General features: G+C 42.5%; 1 protein-coding gene across 4 annotated transcripts; it reads left to right on the top strand.

Moving 5' to 3' along the window:
- Positions 1–3,565: 3,565 nt before the first annotated feature.
- CD180 (CD180 molecule) lies at positions 3,566–20,095 on the top strand. 4 transcript variants are annotated; one of them, XM_045393800.3, is made up of 4 exons: positions 3,566–3,820; positions 8,024–8,125; positions 16,046–16,212; positions 17,497–20,095. In XM_045393800.3, the coding sequence occupies exons 1-4, from the start codon at positions 3,731–3,733 to the stop codon at positions 19,223–19,225; spliced, it is 2,088 nt and encodes a 695-aa protein (XP_045249735.2). In that variant the 5' UTR covers positions 3,566–3,730; the 3' UTR covers positions 19,226–20,095. The 4 variants fall into 4 exon arrangements, with proteins under 4 accessions (XP_045249735.2, XP_073849661.1, XP_005557117.3 ...); XM_073993560.1 differs by having other exon boundaries at positions 7,342–8,125; XM_005557060.5 differs by lacking the exon at positions 8,024–8,125.
- Positions 20,096–22,942: the final 2,847 nt, after the last annotated feature.

Genomic DNA, 22,942 nt, shown 5'->3' with positions numbered 1-22,942 from the left:
GCTGGGGATGCTGAGGCAGGAGAATGGCATGAACCCGGGAGGCGGAGCTTGCAGTGAGCCAAGATTGCACCACTGCACTCCAGCCTAGGTGACAGAACGAGACTCCGTCTCAAAAAAAAAAAAAAAAAGAAAGTACATTAGCCTTTGAGTTATCACCAGGAAAGAGCTTGAAGAGCCAAATAAGGTATCCTAGAATCCCAAATCACTCCCAGATTATAAATACATGGCAAAAAGGAAGGGAATGTATGGGCCTTACCAGACAGGAAATTGGGTAGTTCTATGGGGTCACCCATAGGGAGACAGCTGACCACAGGGGATGAACTGCATGCAAATGTAGTAGAATAAAAGATAGCACAACAACAAAAACAATGTTTTGGGATTTGTATGTAATATACGTTAATACCTAATATAAGGATGCTTGAACTTTTGAAAATTTCTGGGGTCCACAGTCTGTTGTTTCCTCACTGACATGGATGCTGATCAGTAGAAATAAAAGGCACATTTCTGGTGCCTTTTCTCATGTTCTCTTCTCCCTCTTCATATCTCTGCAAGAACTGTTTCTCAGCATGGGTGATGGCAGTTTAATCCCTTAATGGCATTGTGAGTCAACTGGGATTGCAGAAATCACGGTGTCCATCACCCAGCCAAACTTCTCTCTGTAATTTTTGTTTGCCAAGAAGATGTGAGACTACTTGGAAAAAAGAAAGAGCAGATTATTAACAAAAATTAAGTGTAACTCAATATTATTGGCTCAAGCCAAAAACTCTGTTACAAAACTAAATTGGAAATCATAGTTTTGAAATAGAGTAATGGAGTTTTAAATAAAGAAGTACCTTGTTGATAAGCTAGTTCAACTCCATCATTTTGCAGATAAGTAAATTGAGACTGAGAGACTGTCCCAGTGACACACAACCAGTGAGTGGCAAAGCTAGGATTAAAATTCAAGTCAGTGCTTTTCTTGGGCAATTGGGAAAACATTTAGATAAACAGCCTGCTAGGGGTTGTAATACATGAATTTATTACATAGTTTGAGGAACTAGAGATTTTTAACCTAGAAAGGGAAAGATTCAGGGACATGGTAGCTATTTTCAAATACTTGAAGGTAGAAAAGGCCTTGAACTTACTCTGTTGGCCAAAGGAGACTTTAACAGTTCAATATAAGATAAAACCTTTTAAACAGTCAAAATTGGCCAAAACCATTGGGGGGTGAGGGACAATGAGTTTTCTGTCACCTGAAGCATTTCAGAATAGACTGAAAAATAATTCAGAGAGTATGTTTTTGTCTACAGAGAGGGGTGATTTAAGGGGTGTATAGGAGAGAATTCAGGCATGAAAATCATTTGGATGGGGTGACCTGTAAGAGAATGTGATTCTTTATATCCAAATTCTGGATATATCCAAATAAGAGTTTCATTCTTGCCTCTAAACTCTAAAACCTATCTTCTCATCTGTTTGCAATAGTTTAAATTTTAATCTATTTCATATTTCAGGGTAGTATGCCCTGAATATGTGATTTGAATGCTGTGGCAGAAGGTCACTCATATTCATTCATTTTATTTTACTCTTATATACTTGCAGTGAGTCTTTTGAATTCATTATGCAAACACATGCAAATCATATGCAAATGATATAGCCTCAGAAAATGACAAAATCTGATGGCCTTAACTGAGCCACCAGACCTTTCTTTAAGAAGGAAAGTAATATGCCTTTCAACATCTCAGGGGCAGGAGATAATTTCCTGAGAGTGATATTTACATGACATCAGAATTCGTTACTCAATCTTTGCCTCACATTCTGCATGTTTATGTGGGACTTTAAGGTAAGGAAAGCATTTTCACATACATGATCCTATTTGATCCTCATAATTACCCTGTGATGTAAGCAGAACAGGAATTATAATTCTTGTTTTTCAGATGGGAAAACAGACTTAGAGAAGTGAAATGACTTGCCCAAGGTCACTCAGTTGGTAAGCAAGGATCTGTGGTCTAGCACTAGACCCTTCCCAGTCCTCAGCTCTTCCCATTGCACACTGATGGATGTCTTATTTGAAGCAAAGTGGTCTGTCATTGGTCTGGGTTTGCTTAAGACTGTGTCTTGCTGATAGCATCTTCAGAGATGATTTTGTTGATGAAGATGGCATTTTAAGGGTGACCAGGGAAAGCCCAAATATGCGTAGCAGGCCTAGCAGAGTGCCAAGTACATATTTCCTCCAATCCCCTCTGCTTTTTAGCATCTTCTCTGAAATCTCCAGATGAACAACATTCTTCACCTCATCTACTCTTCAGCTCCTTCAGGAGGCAAAGTCCTTTCTTAAACCATGAAGAGTGGTAGCACAATCTCTGCAGTGAGATTTTCTGGATCTGAAGCCCTAATCCACCACTCTCTAATTGTGTGACTTGGAGAGATCATTTAATTTCTCTTAAGCATCAGTTTCTATATCTATAAAATGAGGGAAACAATAACATCTCTTTTATAGAACATGTGGAAACAGTCAAGGATAGGAAAATGCAGCAACAACAACAACAAAAAATTAAACCTGACCCAGTATATGACACACAGTAAGGGCTCAATAAGTGGCAGATACTATAGTCATTTGCTTCATCATAGTAATACAGTAGAGGTGGTGGTGGTGGTAGTAATAGTAGTAGTAGTAGTAGTAGTAGTAGTAGTAGTAGTAGTAGTAGTAGTCAAGTCATTGTGAACTCTGATACTAAGAACTGGGCTCTTGGAAATGGAGTGGGAGAACAGCAACACCAAATATATCCTGCATACCAGAGGGCTGAAGAACAGACAGAACAGGTAACTAAATGCAGCCTATTGAGGAATGTTTGAACTTTGGCTTTCTTTAATCATTGCCACATCTTGCTCCATAATAAGAGTAATTGCAATCCTGCTTCAAAGATATTTCTAAGAATAGTGCCAAGGCTGGCATCCCTAACTCTGCCCTCCTTTAGCCAGGCTGCTCTATCTATGGCAGTGTCCCCTACTTCCCCAGACCAGGTTAGGAGGGAACAAGAGAGGAGTTCACCCCAACTGCTTCAACAAGTCTGAACCGCCAGGTCAAGAGATGAAGTAATCTTCCTCCTATATGAAGACCAGAGGTGGGAATGGACGAGGTGGCCAAGGCAGCAGCTGAGGCTCAAGGAACAGATATACTCTCAAGCCTGCTCCCTCCTGCTCCAGTTCCCAGCTCAGCAGGTGCCACTGAAGGGCTCATTTCTTCAACCTGCCCCCACAGAGTGCTCTGCCTTTCCATGTTCTCTGACACCTCTTCTATTCACTCACCTAGGACAACTGAGAAAGTGGCCTCCTTGGTGAGTAGAGCTTCCACAGCCTCTCTCGGGGAAAAGGACCAGAAGCTGTTGGAGTTGGCCAAATACTTGAAGTTGGCATAAAGTCAATTGGAACCATCACAACGAAAGTCTGTGTGATCAGCCCAAAAGGACTGCACAACTGATTCATGTTCAGTGCCAGGAAATGCAATGGGCCATTCTGGGGCTGGGTCCTCAGTTATTTTTGGCAAAGATGGGTGGTATGCAAAAGGGACTTCCTTTTTTTTTTCAGCACAGAGCCACAGAATGCTGAGCAGTCAACAGCATTTCTTGTTCCAAGATCACCCTTCTGAGTACCTCTTTGGCTGCCAAATTGCCAGGGCCTTCATAGTTTCATTCCATTTCTCAGCTCCAAGCGTTGGGTAAACCCACCAAGCTGGGATTGCACCAGTCCTGTGATGGCGTTTGACGTCAGCTGCTTCTTTTGGGTGGTGCTGTTTTCTGCCGGCTGTAAAGTCATCACCTCCTTGGATCAGATGTGCATTGAGGTGAGTCCAAACTGTTTGTCTTCATGCAGATTAAACTGAAAATTTTGAGATTTAGCATGCAGTTCAATCTGAACCTTGGCATCCCAATATCCAGGGTCTTTAAAAAGGAAATGAGGTATATATATAATTTTTTCATTATTGTGAGAAAGGTGCCAAAGAACTCAGCCAGGGGATCATCTGGTGGCATCTTAATAGGAAGCAATGAGAATTTTTCTCCTCTTCAAACAATTCCACCCAAATAATCCCAAGTGAGTCATAAGATATTAATAGGGTCTCTGTGCACAAAGCAGACCCTAAACCTGCCTCAGCCTTGGGGAGTTGTTGGTTTAACATCCCCACGCTCACATGGCCACTATCCCAATGAGTCCTTTGGTCTCCTGGCTCTCAGGGTGAGAATTAGTAAAGACAGGCCTGTGCCAGGTTTCTGAGCATTGAAAAGATCACTCTGAATGAGTCTGGCTTTCTCCTCGACTTGGACAGCCCTCCATCTGTTTTACTAACCCACAGGAGGAAAATCTGAGAATAGAGCCAAATTGCACCTTCTGTTTTGGACCACAGCAATATTTATCAACCTGTGGGAAGTTCTTGGAGGGGGTGGTGAGAGAGAAAGGAGAAGGACCTCCGTCTCTTGCCATCCTCTGAAATTCTTCAAACTTCCTCCTGCTTTCCACAAGTGTCCAATACCACATGGTCTGTCAGACAAGGGCTACATACAGGAGGGACCGTGAGTCTTGGTGGCTTGGTGAGCTGCTGGTCTGGGTTGAGGTTAAAAGAAGAGTAAGAGCCATGGTCGGGCGTGGTGGCTCAGCCCTGTAATCCCAGCACTTTGGGAGTCCGAGTGGGGTGGATCACGAGGTCAAGAGATCAAGACCATCCTGGCTAACACGGTGAAACTCCGTCTCTACTAAAAACACAAAAAATTAGCCAGGCGTGGTGGCGGGCGCCTGTGGCTCGCAGTGAGCTGAGATCGCGCCACAGCACTCCAGCTTGGGCGACAGAGCGAGACTCTGTCTAAAAAAATAGAAGAAGAAGAAGAACAAGAGAGCCAGGAGTAGCCAGATGTGGAGGTGCCCTGGGGAAGGACTAGAAGGAGGTCAGAGGATCAGAAGAGCAGAGCAAAGCCAGCGCTGGGGTAAGGCTCAGAGCTGGGTGAGCAGAGCCTTGTTAGTCTGGCATTAGGATGGAATTAGCAGCAGGCCAAGAGGAGGCATCATGCCCACGAGAAACGAAGGCTGGGAAGGTGCATGTTGGTTAGATCGGGCTGTCATAACAAATGCCACAGACTGGGCAGGGTGTGGTGGCTCACGCCTATAATCCCAGCACTCTGGGAGGCCAAGGTTGGTGGATGCCTTGAAACTGGGAGTTCAAGACCAGCCTGGGCAACATGGCAAAACCCCACTGTACCAAAAATACAAATATTAGCTGGGCGTAGTGGCAGATGCCTGTAATCCCAACTACTTGGGAGGCTGAGGCAGGAGAATCACTCAAACCCGGGAGGCAGAGGTTGCAGTGAGCCGTGATTGTGCCACTGCACTCCAGCCTGAGTCACAGAGCAAGACTCTGTCTCAAAACAAACAAATACACCAAAAAACAAAAACAAACCAAAAAACCCGAATACCATAGACTGAGTGACTTAAACAGGAGAAATTGATTATCTCACAGTTCTGGAGGCTGGAATTTCAAGATCAAGGTGTTGGCGGAGTTTGCTTCTTCTGCACCCTTGCTCCCTGGGATGCAGATGGCCATCTCCTCTCTTTGTCCTCTCATGGCCTTTCCTGTGTGCATGAGTGTCCCTGGTATCTTTTTGTTTGTCCAAATTTCCTCATCTTTTAAGGTCTCCAGTCAGATTGGATCAGGGCCCACCTACATGACCTCAGCTTCCCTTAATGACCTCTTTAAAGGCCATGTCTCTAAATACAGTCACATTCTGAGGTCCTGGAGGTTAGGATTTCAACATGAATTTGGTGGTGGGGGAGAGAAAATTCAGCTCATAACAGATGGGGAAGAGTAAGACGTTTCTATCAGCCCCAGAAGGCTGTGCCCTCATCTTTCAGGTTGGAAGGTCTGTAATTGCCGACGAGTTCTTCCTGGCCACTACACAGACAAAATCAATCCACTGAGACTATGGCACTGAAGTAAAGAAAGTTTAATTGATGCGAGACTGGCCACGCCAGGTGGGAGACAGAGCTATTACTCAAATCAATCACTCCAAAGTTTTGGAGATTAGGAGTTTCAAGGATAGTTTGGTGGGCAGGGCACACGGGAATGGCAAATGTTGACTGGTTGGGGAAGAAGTCATAAGGTTTTGGAAAACGGTCCTCAGTTCTGAGTCCACCTCTGGGTGAGGCCACAGGATGGGTTGGGTCAGAAGTCTGGGTGGGGTTAGTCTGAAAGATATCTCAAAAAAAGTCTTAGATTCTATAATAGTGATGTTATCTATAGGAGTAATTGGGGAAGTCACAAATCTCGTGATCTTTGGCCACACGACTCCTGCATAGTAAGGAGTAACTATGCCAACACCTTAGGCAAATTCAAGCCCCTCTAAAAATCCTAACCTTTCTTTAGCTTTAAAAATGTGCTTTTGTTTTAGGAAGGGTTATTATCATCCTTGCTTTAAGGTTAAACTATAAACTAAATTTGTCCCAAATTCAGCTTGGTCTATACCCAGGAATGACCAAGGAGAAACTGGAGGTTAGAAGAAAGATGGAGTCACCTATGTCATATTTCTCTTGCTGTCATAATTTTGCAAAGGTGGTTTCAGGTCAATGTCATACAGACCTTTGGGAGGCATGACAAGTGGGTAGGAATGAGGACACCATCCCCTCAGTGATCAGGAACACAGGTTATCACTTCCAGGCAACAGCCTCCGATAGGATAACATCACCATTTATTTTCAGCTCATTGGGAAGCAGGCTCTTTTAAATGCCCCACTCTTATATACCTATACGTTTAACTCTGAAATCCTTGCATCAGGGGGAGGCCCCCGAGTCCTTTGGCTGCCTGTTCTGGGGCCTTCAGTGCTATTCATGTCTCAGGAGTGGTGCTCAGGGTTCTAGGGCCTGCAAGCCTAGCCCTGTGTGGCAGCGAAGGCTTTCCTTTTTGGATAAGCCAGATGAAACTGAAACCTTCCAATACAACAACCTTCCTGCAGCCCTCCCTCTGAAAGAAGTCTGATTTTAAACGACCTTGTGAACTATTCAGTTAGGATCAGATCTGTATTTTCTTTTGTTTCATCTATCATGTGTGAGTTCTCAAGAACAAGACTCTAAGGCTGTTTAGGAAGCTCTTGCTACTGTGTGGATACCAAGGAGGGAGCTGGGGGATGCAAAGACACATGGAACTTATTCCTGAGAGTCCGGAACTTTCCAGGCTGCTGGCAAGGGATAAAAGGAGGGCTGGTTAAAAGAATAAACTCTTGCCTTTGACTTAAGGGTTTGGCCCTTTTTCAAACGTAAATTACCCCGAACTTTACTCACCCTTCCCAGCTGCTTTTGTTTCCTCTTTTCTTCTTCCCCCTTCAGGTCATGCATTGTTAACCACACAGCGTCTGCATGTTCTTGTGACCACCATTACCCTATTAAGCCTGTGAACAAAAGTTCTCTGAAGAGGAATCTGAGGAACGAGACTGTATTCCAATGAACAGTTCGAAAACTGGAGAGACACGGCCTTTGACACGTAGCTTTTGTATGGTGCATTCCAGAGAACAAATGAGGAACTTGGCTTCCATAGAGAGAAACTTGCCACTCAGGTTCCCAGTCAGATTCATTTATGCAGCGGAAGGATTCAAATTTGCTTAGTTCTGATCTGTTGGTGCAGCTCGGTCCCGACTGGTTGATAAAGCTGAGCCCTGATTGGTTGGTTCAGATGAGATCTGAATGTTCCAAAATTAAACAGAGATGGAAATTTTCAGAAATTCAGAGTACATGTGTGACCTCTAGGCAGCAAGTGGCTTCTTGGCTCTATTTAAAATTTAGGCCCAGTTCGCCACTTGGGATCTGATATAGTTTGGATCTGTGTCCCTGCCCAGATCTCATGTTGAACTGTAATCCCCAGTGGTGGAGGTAGGGCCTGGTGGGAGGCGTGTGGGGGCAGCTCCGTCACAGCTTGGTGCTTTCTTGGTGGTAATGAGTTCTCCTGAGATATGGTTATTGAAAAGAGTGACACCTCCCCTGTCATTCTCTTTCTCCTGCTTTCACCATGCAGCGTGCCTGCTCCGCCTCCGCCTTCTGCTCTGATTGTGTCTCAAATCCTCCCCAGAAGCCAAGCAGATACCAGCACCGTGCTTCCTGTAGAGCCTGCAGAACAGTGAGCCAATTTAGACCTGTTTTCTTTATAAATTACGCAGTACCAGGTATTTTTTTCTTCCTCTCTTTTTTTAATTTTTATTTTTTCATTTTTTTTTTTTTTTATTTTTTTAGACGGAGTCTTACTCTGTCGCCCAGGCTGGAGTGCAGTGGCCCGATCTCGGCTCACTGCAAGCTCCGCCTCCCGGGTTCATGCCATTCTCCTGCCTCAGCCTCTCGAGCAGCTGGAACTGCAGGCACCCACCACCACGCTGGGCTAATTTTTTGTAGTTTTAGTAGAGACGGGGTTTCACTGTGTCAGCCAGGGTGGTCTCGATTTCCTGACCTCGTGATCTGCCTGCCTTGGCCTCCCAAAGTGCTGGGATTACAGGCGTGAGCCACAGCGCCCAGCCAATGCTGGGTATTTCTTTATAACAATGCAAGAAAGGCCTAACAAAGGGTTCAGTTGGAAGGATTGGCTGGCTCTTTCAGTTCACACTTGTTTATAAGCCCTAGCCTAAAACTAGTTTTTGTCTGGCTTTGTTTTGAGCTTAATAAACTTTTTGTTGAAGTAAAACATACATATAGAAAAGTTCACAAGTCATAGGTGTGCAATTAAACGAGTTTTCACCACGTGAGCACATCCATGTAACTAGCACACAGATCAAGATGTAGAACATTCTCAGCACCTCAGAAGCCCTCCTCATCTCATGCCTGCTCCCTGGCACTAACCCCTGAAACCATCCAGTATTCTAGTTTACATCACCAGGAACTGGTTTTGCCTGGTCTTAAACTTTATGTGCATGGGACCATACAGTGTGTACTCTTTTGTGTCTGCCTTTTTTTTGCTCAACATTAAATTTGTGAGACTTATTGGTGTGTGCAGCAATCATTTGTTCATTTTTATTGCTTAATGTTACTCTGTTGTATTAGTGAGCCACCATTTATTTATCCATTCTGCTGTTAATGGACATATGCATTGATTCCAATTTTTTGGCTATTATGAATGATGCTGCTTTGGACATTCTTGTCTATGTCTTTAGTAAACAGATGTACAAATGTTTATTAGGTGTATACCTAGGAGTGGATGTATTTGATCATGGGTAAACATTATGTTCAAACTTTAATAGATATTGCCAGTTTTGCAAAGTGTTACTATCAGTTTATACTCTGTGGCAATGTGCATAAGTTCTAACTGCTCCACAGCCTCACTAACATTTTGTATTGTTTGTTTTTAAAATGTTAGCAATGCTGATGGGTGGGTATTGGTACTTCACTAGGAGTTAATTTTTATTTTCCTGGTGAAAAATTAAATTGTTCAATTAATCAGTCATTTGCATATTCTTTTTTATGTGTGTGAAATGCCTGTTGAAGTGTTTTGCCCATTTTCACATGGGTTGACTTTTTTTTATTCATTTGTAGGAGTTCTTTATGTAATGTAGATATAAGTCCTCCATCAGATTGCAAATACCTTCTCCCACTCTGTGGCTTGCCTTTCCACTCTCCTGATGGTATCATTTGCTGAACCAAAGCTTTTTTTTTTTTTTTTTGAGATGGAGTCTCACTCTGTCGCCCAGGCTGGAGTGCAATGGCGCGATCTCAGCTCACTGCAAGCTCCGCCTCCCAGGGTCACGCCATTCTCCTGCCTCAGCCTCCCGAGTAGCTGGGACTTCAGGCACCCTCCACCATGCCTGGCTAATTTTTTGTATTTTTAGTAGAGATGGGGTTTCACTATGTTAGCCAGGATGATCTCAATCTCCTGACCTCCTGATCCGCCTGCCTCGACCTCCCAAAGAGCTGGGATTACAGGTATGAGCCACTGCACCCAGCCCCAAAGTTCTTATTTTTAATATACCTCGACTTATTATTTTTCCTGTATTTTCAGTACATTTCTGTCCTGTTTAAGAAATCTTTGCCTACCTTAAGACTGTGATATTATCCCATGTTTCTTCTAGAAGCTTTATTGTTTTGTATTTATTTTCTATTTCTAGGTTTCACATTTAGATCTATCAAAATTGTTTTTGTTTTTTGCATACAAGTAGGAGTCAAGATTAATTTTTTAAAAAAACTTTTTGTTTGGAAAAATATCCAAACCTACCTACAAGTTCTAAGACTATTACAATGAACACCTATAATCTACATAGATTATTCCATTGTCAAATGCTACATGTTTTCTCTCTCTGTCTCTCTCTGTGAATGTTTGTGTCCCTGTATATGTGTGACTTAAACAAAAATATTAGGACCCATATCAAGTCTTTGGAAGCTGATAACTATGCAAAGAGCAGCTAGAATTCAGTGTTCTGTGATTTGGATTGTGGTATCATTTTAGATGCACTCTTGAAATATTTACTTGAGAATGCGGGCATGCCTCCCCTTTTCAAGTGAGCTCAGCTTGGCCATCCTTTTCCCTCAAAACTGTGATAGACGTGAGCCCTTCAGTCCCTAGGTGTGGGATGGGGACTGTTTTGCAGAGCTCTTTTTTGAAAGGAACTCCAAGTTCATAGACACAAGGGGTTCCCAATAGCTTTCGATAGTGATGTGAGGTTGTGATGATCCAGTTAAACACTAACTCTTCTTGTTTAGTGCTGGCACACATTATCGCATTAATCCTCACGGTAAACTTGCAAGGTGAAGTTCCTAACCTCAATCTACAGTTGAGGAAAAGGGAGGCTCAGATAACACAGCTTGGTGGTTGAGAGCTAGGATTTGAACCCAAGCAGTCTGACTTTACAAACAGGAAATAAAGTGCATGCAACTGGAATGCCCTTTGCCTGGAGGAATGAGATTGACAACGAAGTTATAGGGATGTGCTCTCTAGGGAGTGTTTGTTTTGTTTTCAGAAGGTAATTGTTGCTCTGGGATTTGACTCAGTCAATTGCTCTGTCTTGGATGGAGGCATGATTAATGAGGAAGGGTTAGAGGTCAATGTCCCAGACTTCTCATGCATGGGGGGCTGGCTGCTGTGTGTGTCAAGTGCAGATGAGAAATTCGAAAAGGTGAGAATAAACACTTGAGTGAAATTCAAAGAGTTCCAAATTAGAAAATGTTTCAACACTTGCAAGGAAAGAAAATACAGCGGGATGAGACGGAGTTAGATATACAGCAGAAGGGAGGAAAATAAGAGCCTGATTGAAAAAATGCAAATGAATACCTAGCGGGAAAAGGGATTGCAAATACAGATGTAGCTCTGGGAGCACAGCTCTGAGACAGAGCTCGAGACAAAGCAGATGACACAGGTCCCAGTGCACAGTGGGTCCCAAGCGAATGCCCCTTGACTTAGAATAGTGATGGACATGAGGCAATTGTCATGAATACCACGTGGCCTTGCCAGAGCTCTGCTCACTGTGTGAATTCACATCAAGAAGTCCCGTCTGCAGTGGAGCCAGCAGAAGCAGAGAGGTGAGAAAGGGACTTTGGAAATTGACCACATTTCTAGACTTCTCTAGGAAGAAAAGGCTGGATTTATAGGAAATGGTCATGTGGAGATCAGAGAAACTGCAATGGTAGTGGGTGTCTTTCCAGAAAAAGTAACAGAAGCACATGGTCCTGGCGGTGGCCATGCTGTCTGCTGGGGCCCAGTGTTCCTTCTCTGCATCTTGTCCTTTGACTCCCTGTTGCATTACCATTCTACTGTTCTGGGACCCTGGCTATCAGAACTCATGCTCAAAAAGTTTCATTTGAACATTGATAGGGAGAATGACACACCCTTACTAATGCAATATTTCTACCAAAAATGTACAACCAGGGTCAAATCATGAGGAACATACAAACCTATAACTGGGACATTCTGTAAAATATGAGCCTGCATTCTTCAAAAGGCATTCATGTCATGAAAGACAAAGGCTGAGGAACTGTCTCAGATTAAAGGAGTCTAAGGAGATACAACAACTAAATGCAATGTGTGATCCTGGATTGGAAAAACAAAAATTACTGTAAAGAATAATAATGGGACAATTGTCAAAATTTGGATATAGACAATACGTTGGATAATAACATTGTATCAATGTTAAATATCCTGAATTTCATAATGGCACTGTAGTCATATAATATCCTTGATTTTAGGATATATAAACCTTGGTGTTTAGGGTTTAAGGGTCATGATAGCAGTAGTGTACTCTCAATCAAAAAGAATGTGAATAATAGTGTGTGTGTGTATGCATGTGTGTGTACTTTCTGTCTTACAATAGTCTGAAAACAATCTAATGCTTCCTAGATAATTCCAGAGCATGTGGTGCTTTGGTGCCTCTATCATCGTGGCCATTTGGATGATACAATTGTGATTATAAAAGCTATAAGGGAAGGGCTACGTGTATGCTGAGCCCTAGACATTCTCTAAAATGTGTTTGGTTTCTAAATTCTCGTATCAGTTGTATTTCTTGTCACTTGCCTCTTTCTCCTAAAAATCAAAGGCACAGGATCTATTGCCATTTCCACCTAATCAGAGATGATTCAATATTATGGCACAGGCTCATGGTGGCCTTCTTGATCCTCTTGGTAGCGTCATCCACTCATTATCAGTTTTTCACTGGATTGAAACCAAGCTGCTTCATTTACCTGCTTTCTATTTTCAAGGAGCTCACTCAGGCCACTGGTTTAGTAGAACTCCTCCTGGATTCTCAATCTTCTGCATCACATTAGTGCAGTAAAGTGCTTAGTAAAGCACACAAAAGGCTGAGGCACAGAATAATTTAGGTATCATGGGCACTTACATATTCAGGAGAAGGAGGGAAATGACAGCATTGAGCCTTTTGCTGTAGGGCCAGAATAGAGTGAGACAAACTGAGGAAGTCCCTTTTCTCCAACCGTATGTGACATGAGTTATGCCAAAGGAGACCAGAAAAGAAAAATGTCTCCTCTAAGCTGATCAGCACCTTTGCAACTATTGGGGCAGCAGCTGCACATGCATATTCTCTCTGGGTCGTCCATATTCATGGGCACCGAGGATAGGTCTGGCAACACGTGGTTTTTTTCCCCACCAGTCAGCTAAATCTAAGTTTTAAATGCAAAGTGTGCATTTCAAGGACATTATGTGGATTTGTGGCAGTGCCTGGAGGACTTTCGGTCTATAAAACGAAGAATAAATTACAAGGACATATAAATAAAGCATTTTCATCAGTGACAGTCATAATGTTGTCACAATATCGAAGACAACTGGTGACTTTCTGTGATGAGCATGTTCTGTGGCTACAAAAAAGTGCATCACTAAACAGAAACTGGAATGAAAGAAAATGAGGTTATAATGGTGACATCTCAAGAGCCTCCTGCTTCAGAGCAAAGCAGGATGTGTGCAGTTCTGTTTCCCACTAAGCAGATCTGTTTGTAACTCAGCATGAGAAAAGCCACTGATCTGGAGTCCGTACCAGAGTAGATCTTTTCCAGGCCAGGGAAGTCTCAGTGGGGCTTCTAGTGAGCCACTATGTGTCAGGGAAAGGCAGGGGCTGGAAGGTTGGATTAACTCACCTGGAGCCTGAGATGATCTGAGAGCTGGCCCAAGGTCCTGGGATGTCCTTGTTCTTGTGCCCCCAAGGTCACTGTCTTAGTCGGTTTCCTGCTGCTATCACAGAATGGCACAGCCTGGGTAATTTGTATAGAAAAGTAATTTATTTCTCATAGCTGGGAGCTGGGAAGCCCAAGATCCTGGCTCTGGTATCTGGTGAGGGCCTTCTTGCTGCATGATTCCATGGAGGAAGGTGAAAGCAAGCATGTGGACAGAGCAAATGGAGGCCTAACTTACCCCCCCACCTCCTTTTTTTTTGAGACAAAGTCTCACTTTGCGGCCAGGCTGGAGTGCAGTGGCGCGATCTTGGCTCACTGCAACCTCCAACTCCCTGGTTCAAGTGATTTTCCTGCCTCAGCCTCCCGAGTAACTGGGATTACAGGCATGCGCCACCATGCCCAGCTAATTTTTGTGTTTTTGGTAGAGACGGGTTTCAGCATGTTGGCCAGGATGGTCTCGAACTCCTGACCTTGTGATCTGCCCGCCTTGGCCTCCCAATAACTTACTCCCTTTATCAGGAGTCCAGTCCCGTGATAACTAACCCACTCTGCAATAATAGCATTAATTCATTCATAAGTGTGGAAACTTCATGATCCAATCACCTCCCAAAGGCCTCACCTCTTAGTATTACAATGGCAATTGAGTTTTTGACACATGAACTTTGAAGGACATATTCAAAGCATAACAGGAACTTTCCCTAGAGATCATTTATATCTTTCCAAGGATACTCCACAGGCAAAATATACTCCATCAGACTTTCATACCTGCCCTGTCAGACCTTTCTATTTGCCCTACTACCCTTCGTCTTAAAGCATTAGCCAGATAAATAATGACCCTACAGTTCTACAGGCTTCTAAACAACCACTTCCCATTTTTTACCTACTTAGTTCAACACATAACTTGTGTTAGGACATGATTGGCAGGCTTCAGAATCCATGACTACCCTGGGGCACAGGATGAGGAACAACCTCATGTGTAGGAACTTATGTATAGGGTCGTGCCCAAAAGCCTACCGTCTGGTATCAGCAGCCTACAAATCCAGAGATCTAAAATTAATTCATATTTCAAGATTGCAAGGCCTCAGGTCTATGCCACCCTGCTAGTTTTTTTAAGCATTGAGTTAAGAAAACATGTTAAGCATATACAAAAATAGTAACAAAGAACCTAAAAATGCAACAATCATAAGCATTTGGCCTACTCACTTCATCTCTACATTCCTCTCATCCTTTTTTGCCAGAGTATTGTAAAGCCAATTCCAACATCATGCCGTTTTACTCCTAAATATTTAAATATGCATCTCAAAAGACTAAGAACATTTATTTTACATAACCACAAGTCCACTGTCATTAACAAAATCCAGAATTCCTTAATATCATTGAATTCTGTCCTCATTCAAAGTTCCCTAACAGTCTATAAAATGCCTTTTTGAACTGCTTTATTTGGATCAGGTTCTAAATGAGGGCTACTCTATTATTTGATGGTTATGTCTCTTAAGTAAATTTTATATCTCTGTGTCTTTTAACAAGCACTATCTCCTCTCTCATTCTCTCTCTCTCTCTCTCTCTCTCTCTCTCACACACACACACACACACACACACACACACACACAGAGAGAGAGAGAAAACAAAGTCAGTTGTTCTATAGAATGTCCCACTTAAACCCAACATATCATTTTGAGATGTGAAGTTAAACCTAAAATCTTAATGAGTTTCAAGTTTAATTTTTTTCTTGGCAAGAATACTTCATAGACAATGCTGCGTACCTCACATTGTCTCACATCTGAAAGTATGTAATGTTTGATTGTCTCATTTTGGTGATACTTATCTAAGGTTGATTTGTTTGTTTCAAACTGAAATTAAACATTTCCATTCAACCAAAATCAAAACTGTAAAACAAAGTGCATTCAGAGAAGTCTCACATCTATCCCTGCTCTTCTGTCTGGTCTCTTCCCTCTTCTTAAAGGCAATCAGTCGTTGGGTTTTTTTGCATGGTTTGTTTTAACAAATATAAGAAAATTCACACATACCTTTCTTACACAAAAGGCATACTCTGTACATTATACTACATACTGTATACTATATACACTATATATATTGTTCTGCAGTTTGCTTTTTTCACCTTGAAATATATCCTGGGTATCACTCCATATCAATATATGGAGTTTTTTTTTTTTTCAGTTTTAAAGGATTCCATTTTGTGAATGTACCATGTTTTGTTCAAGTAGTCCTATATTGATGAACAGTCTGGTTATTGTCAATCTTGCTATTACAGAACAATTACTACAGTTAATAATGTGCATTCATCATCTTGTTTTTGGCAAGTGTATATTTGGTAAAGATTACTAGAAGTACGATTGCTGCTCGGAAGGTAAAACATATATAATTTTGCTAGATAGTCAATCAAATTATTAAGTCGAATATTAATTTACTTTGTTTCTCCAATCAGAAAGAAGCCAACAAAACATATAACTGTGAAAATTTAGGTCTCAGTGAAATCCCTGACACTCTACCAAACACAACAGAATTTTTGGAATTCAGCTTTAATTTTTTGCCTACAATTCACAATGGAACCTTCAGCAGACTCATGAATCTTACCTTTTTGGATTTAACTAGGTATGTATCTGAGTTGTATGTGTGCTTTTGATATTTTACCTAAGTTAAAGTACACTGTGTGCTCAATTTATTTGCAGGACCTTTTTTGGAGGCCCAGGGACAATCTGCTTATACTACATGTTTATACCTCCCTATGAAATACTTCTGTGTGGGTGAAATGTAATTTAAATAAACATCAACCAATGGAGAGGAAAGTGGATTGCTCTCAAACTAGTTGCAACAACAGTACTGTTTGAGCAGTTCTAAAGAATACTGATAGCAAAAATGAAAATAATCTTATATTAAATCAGATGCCAAACTATGCTGAATTTTGGCATAGTTTATTTTTGGGTAATGACATTTAAGAAAAATTTCTAGGAGAAAAGCACACCATCTACTTCCCCCCTGCCCCAAGAAATTGGAAAATGAGTTCCATTATTTTGTTATAGTGGTGGAATTGGGATTCCACATGCTGAGCCAGTGTTTGAGAACCAGTAGACAGAAGTATTACAAGAAAATAAGGGAAGAAAATGAAAGGACTGTACTGTGTGTGTGTGTGTGTGTGTGTGTGTGTGTGTGTGTGTGTGTGTAAGAGAGAGGGGACAGGCTCTGTGTGGACCTTCAGTCTGCACCCCTTGTGGCAGTTCTGCTTCTTCTATTTTGTCCTTCAACTTCAGCTTCTGTGGACAGAATGTCCACATCCATAGTACCGCTTCATCTTTAAAACCAGCACTGTGAGGTTCCATGGTGCATATTATCATCCAACTTATGGTTAGAGGAGGAGACCATCTGTGTGTGTGTGTGTGTGTGTGTGTGTATGTGTGTGTAATCCAGTATTTTTAGGTGCAATACCAGGATGGTTTTCTCAGATGAAAATACAGAGGTTGAGAAAAGTTGTAACTTGCCCGGGATGACACAGATTTTTGTATATATATATATACGTATTTATAGTATATATTATCTATTATGCATTCTATATGACATATTTTGTATTACTTAAAACAGTAAATAATAGTTTGATTTTTGCCCACAATCAAATGATGTGTGGTTCATTAGAATACAGGCACAAACCTCTGAGGGTTCAATCTAAGGGGTGAGATACCCGGAAAAAAATCTAGATTGGAGTGTTCAGAAGTGAGGCTACTCATTAATTCCTTCAATAGGCCATCTGTTGATACTGAAGAAAGTTCTTATGTTTGATTTTGAATGATACAAAAGATGACTTTGTTAATGTGTGTCACTGTATAGGTTTTTATTTTTCCTTTTTGCAAATGAATTATTGTTAAATACAATTATCTTTTCAAGGTGCCAGATTAATTGGATACATGAAGACACTTTTCAAAGCCATCATCAATTGAACACACTTGTGTTAACTGGAAATCCCTTGATATTCATGGCAGAAACATCGCTTAATGGGCCCAAGTCACTGAAGCATCTTTTCTTAATCCAAACGGGAATATCCAATCTCGAGTTTATTCCAGTGCACAATCTGGAAAACTTGGAAAGCTTGTATCTTGGAAGCAACCATATTTCCTCCATTAAGTTCCCCAAAGACTTCCCAGCACGGAATCTGAAAGTACTGGATTTTCAGAATAATGCTATACACTACCTCTCTAGAGAAGACATGAGGTCTCTGGAGCAGGCCACCAACTTAAGCCTGAACTTCAATGGCAATGATGTTAAAGGTATTGAGCTTGGGGCTTTTGGTTCAATAGTCTTCCAAAGTTTGAACTTCGGAGGGACTCTAAATTTGTCTGTTATATTCAATGGTCTGCAGAACTCTACTACTCAGTCTCTCTGGCTGGGAACATTTGAGGACATTGATGACGAAGACATTAGTTCAGCCATGCTCAAGGGACTCTGTGAAATGTCTGTTGAGAGCCTCAACCTGCAGAAACACCACTTCTCTGACTTCTCATCCACCACATTTCAGTGCTTCACCCAAATCCAGGAATTGGATCTGACAGCAACTCACTTGGCAGGGTTACCCTCTGGGATTAAGGGTCTGAACTTGCTCAAGAAATTAGTTCTTAGTGTAAATCATTTTGACCAATTGTGTCAAATCAGTGCTGCCAATTTCCCCTCCCTTACACACCTCTACGTCAGAGGCAACGTGAAGAAACTTCACCTTGGTGTTGGCTGTTTGGAGAAACTAGGAAACCTTCAGACACTTGATTTAAGCCATAATGACATAGAGGCTTCTGACTGCTGCAATCTGCAACTCAGAAACCTGTCCCACTTGCAAACCTTAAACCTGAGCCACAATGAGCTTCTTGGTCTCCAGAGTCAGGCATTCAAAGAATGTCCTCGGCTAGAACTCCTGGATTTGGCGTTTACCCGCTTACACATTAATGCTCCACAAAGTCCCTTCCAAAACCTCCATTTCCTGCAGGTTCTGAATCTCACTTACTGCTTCCTTGATACCAGCAATCAGCATCTTCTAGCAGGCCTACCAGATCTCCGGCATCTCAACTTAAAAGGCAATCACTTTCAAGATGGGACTATCATGAAGACCAACCTACTTCAGACCGTGGGCAGCTTGGAGATTCTGATTTTATCCTCCTGTGGTCTCCTCTCTATAGACCAGCAAGCATTCCACGGCTTGGGAAAAATGAGCCATGTAGACTTAAGCCACAACAGCCTGACATGTGACAGCATTGCTTCTGTTAGTCATTTTAAGGGAATTTACCTCAATCTGGCCGCCAACAGCATTAACATCATCCCACCCCATCTCCTCCCCATCTTGTCCCAGCAGAGCACCATTAATTTCAGTCACAATCCCCTGGACTGCACTTGCTCGAATATTCATTTCTTAACATGGTACAAAGAAAACCTGCACAAACTTGAAGGCTCGGAGGAGACCACGTGTGCAAACCCGCCGTCTCTAAGGGGAGTTAAGCTATCTGATGTCAAGCTGTCCTGTGGGATTACAGCCATAGGCGTTTTCTTTCTCACAGTATTTTTATTATTGTTCACCATTCTGCTCTTTTTTGCAGTTAAAAACCTTCTCAGGTGTAAATACCGACACATTTAGTGTTCAAGGTTTCCAGAGAAAGCAAATAAATGTGCTTAGCAAAATTGCTGTAAGTGAAGGAACTGTCATCTGCTGGTGACCAGACCAGAATTTTCAGATTGGTCCTGGAGCTGGGCAGGGACTCACTGTGCTTTTCTGAGCTTCTTACTCCTGTGAGTTCCAGAGCTAAATAACCTTCTAGGCAAGTACACCGAACCGACTCAGGCCAGAGGGCCAGATGCTGCTGTGAGAGGCACAGAACCCTTTCCGCATGTGGAAGAGTGGGAGGAAGCAGCGGGAGGGGCTGGGCAAGGACTGCCAGCTCCAGAGTCACCCACAGGGAGGCCGTTCCCGTTCTACTCACCGACATCCCTCCCAGCACCCCACACCCCTCCCCTGAAAGGAGATCATCAGCCCCCACAATTTGGCAGAACTGAAGCCAGCCCGCTACCCACCCCAGCCACAGCATTGTGCTTGGGTCTGGGTTCTCAGTCATGTAGCCATTTGGGAAACTTAGTTGGGGACAAAGTCTCAATGCTTATTTTAAATGAAAAAAGAAAAGCATAATGAATTTAACAGAAAAGGCTGAGAAATGAAACTTGGTATCAAATAGACTCCATTAATCTTCTTAATCCTTAAGGTCTCTGTAATGCCCCTAGGGTGTGAATGGCTATAAAGAAAAGAACCCATCCCCAAGCTTTAGAATTTCTTCCATGTTTGTCTCACTCAGTTCAGAAACCAGGCAGGCTCTCTCTGCCTATCTGGTGTTCTGGCTCTTACGTTACAGATCCTAACTTGCAGGTGGGCTGTGATCCAAAATGCTCTTCTCATCTGGTTCTTAGAAGCCTCTTTCCCAGAAGATCTGTGAAATAAATAGTGGTTTGGTTCTCAGACTAGCCCTTAAAAGCCTATTTGTTTTGGAGAGCATTTGAAATAGCATATTGACATGAAAATGAGGAAGAAGACAGCCCTGCATGCTAGCTGTTGGGAACACAGTAAAGCTGGATGAGTGAGAAGTGGTTTCTGTTGAGGCTGGGGATGTCAGTAAAGGTCACATCAGCAATGGACAGCGGCCTGGACCACTGAATGCAGATAGACAAAGAGCAATGTCATGACTTAGACCTAAAGGGCCATACTCACGCAGGCCTCTATCTTCTGAAGTTGATTGCCAGACAAGCTGGGCGGGAGCTCCTGGACTCAAGTGGTGTGTTAACAAGGCCTGGATTCTGTTCCATAACCAGTTTTAGGGTAGAGATAGAGATGGTAACTTGTAGTTATAAAATTCTGATAGGCTAACAAAGTAAAAATGTATCAAACCAATCAGAATATATTAGCCCTTAAGTTGAGGGCATACTAGTGGGACGTCATAACAGAGTGGAAACTTGGGGGTCATCCTTTTTGTCTTTTCACCCCCAGGAAAAGCAGGAAAGGCAGGGAATAGCAGTGGGTGAACCTCTTCCCTGCTCAGGGATTTCAGGCCTTCACACTTGCTCTTTCCTTTGCCTGGAAGACGCTGCCATTGACCTCCAAATGGCTTGTTCCTTCATCTCCTTGAGATTTTAGTGCTAATATTTTCTCCTCTCAGGGAGTTCTTCTCTGACCTAGCAAATCCAAAGTAACCTCTATGCCTCACCTGGTTTTATTATCTTTATAATGCTTATCCGTGTTTGGAATTATCTTCTTCATTTGTTTTAATTAGTCTGTCCTGTCTTGTTTCTCCCAAATACAAGCTCTATGAGAGGGTCTTTGCCCAAGGATACCCTAGAACATGCCGGGGACATAGTAATGAGTCTTTCTCTCTCTCTCTCTCTCTCTCTCTCTCTCTCTCTCTCTATATATATATATATATATATATATATATATCACTCTAACCTCCACCTCCCAGGTTCCAGCGATTCTCCTGCCTTAGCCTCCCGAGTAGCTGGAATTACAGGCGCCCACCACCACACCTGGCTAATTTTTGTATTTTTAGTAGAGATGGGGTTTCACCATGTTGGTCAGGCTAGTCTTAAACTCCTGACCTCAAGTGATCTGCCCGCCTTGGCCTCCCAAAGCGCTGGGATTACAGGTGTGAGCCATCGTGCCCAGCCAAGACTCAATATGTTTTTAATATGTGCTGATCCCTGAGCCTTTATTAGCTCCTAGTTCTGTCACCATGCCCATGCCGCTGACTTTTAGCTCCTGACCTCGCCACAGTTTCCTGGGCCTCCCACATGTTTTTCACTGGCATCTCAAAGGGAAGTTTTTACAAAATGGATTCCCAGGCCTCACCACCAGATTCTGAGATGCTGTTGGACTAAGGTTGGCTCTGGGTTCCCAGTCAAATGATTCCATGTAAAATGTGGAAGGTCCACACTCTAAGAATCTAGTCTTAGATAGCACCAACCCATTGAGTCCCTGCATATTCTGTCATAGGTAAGCCCTTTCTTGCCTTAGGGATTTAAGCTGCAGATGGGAAATACTAATTGCTGATTTACCAACCCATAGACATACTGTCCTCCATAATATTTAATATGTAACTTGGAAAAACGAAACCATTCTGTAGAAAATCTCTGATGTGAATTGCATCACACTAACAGTGAAGGGGCCCAAGCCTTAGCAAAGCATAATTGCCCATCCTGCTTTCCCTTCTCAGGCCCGCTCCCTTCCATGCGATGCAGCTTGCTGCTCCATAACTGATCTAAGGCTTTGTGACAGCTGCTCTGTTTTAAGCAACAGTAAATTCACCCCACAAAGTCAGAAAGGGAGCTTTTTGATGGCTGCTGTCAATTTTATTGCTTTATCCTGTTTACTAGGATAGAATCTGTAACACGGTGTGTTTATTGGTTTTATGTATTGCATGTTGTTGCTGCTCTGACAAGCTACTCCTATAAAAATGTGTTATTATTGCATGATGTAGCTCAGTGAGCTGACCCTGCATTTCAAAGGGTACTGAAGCAAATAGCATCGAAGTCCATAAAAGCTGACTGGCCTACATCATAAAGGTCTCTCTGTGTGAGCTGCAACTCCTACAATCCAGGAGAGAATTACACCTTTCCCTGTGCCAGCAGCCACTGCTTAGTACAGCACAGCCCTTGAACACAGGCATTATCTGTAAAATTCCAAGACAGAAAACTGTCATACCATTCTTATTTGTCCAACTCTCCAATCAGGGTTGTTTGCAATTTTGATGTTTATAAAAGTATGAAACAAATGGCTCTTGTATGTTTTCCTATATTAGTATAGTGTGCAAGACGGGTAGCTGACATTGGCCCTGAATGCTGAATAGAAGCTTGAATTATAGCAAGAGGGATGTGATTGTTTCTTAGCAAGTCATGACTGGGGAGTCCCAAGTGTTGGGCTGGAGCTGATTGCCTGACATGCTGAGTATGAAGGTGTAACATGGTGGGAGTTAGCTTGAAGGCTGTGGAGGAATGAATGAGCCCAGTGGGCTTTTCTAGTTTAACACCAGAATAATCGGGGGACTTCTTTACAAAACAGATTCCTGTGCTTCATCCCTAGATATTGGGATTCTGTTAGACTGGGATTGGTCTTGGACTCTTGGCCATGTAAAATCCTTCCCTTATCTTAATGTTATCAACCAATAGCACAAGTATATGTTAGGCCCCATGAGTCAAATGAGCTGGAGAATTGCTCCTTATCCCATAAGAGGAAATTTCTTAACAAAATGGGGAAAAAGCGCTAAGGAACCCTCAAATCCAAGGGTAAAACGTCCTGGTCCGGCAGCTTGTTAGTCCC

The sequence above is a fragment of the Macaca fascicularis genome, chromosome 6 (assembly GCF_037993035.2).
Source record: "Macaca fascicularis isolate 582-1 chromosome 6, T2T-MFA8v1.1".
NCBI classification, from domain to species: Eukaryota; Metazoa; Chordata; class Mammalia; order Primates; family Cercopithecidae; genus Macaca; species Macaca fascicularis.
The sequence above is the reverse complement of the archived record's forward strand: the minus strand, read 5'-3'. Positions and strand labels throughout refer to the sequence as shown.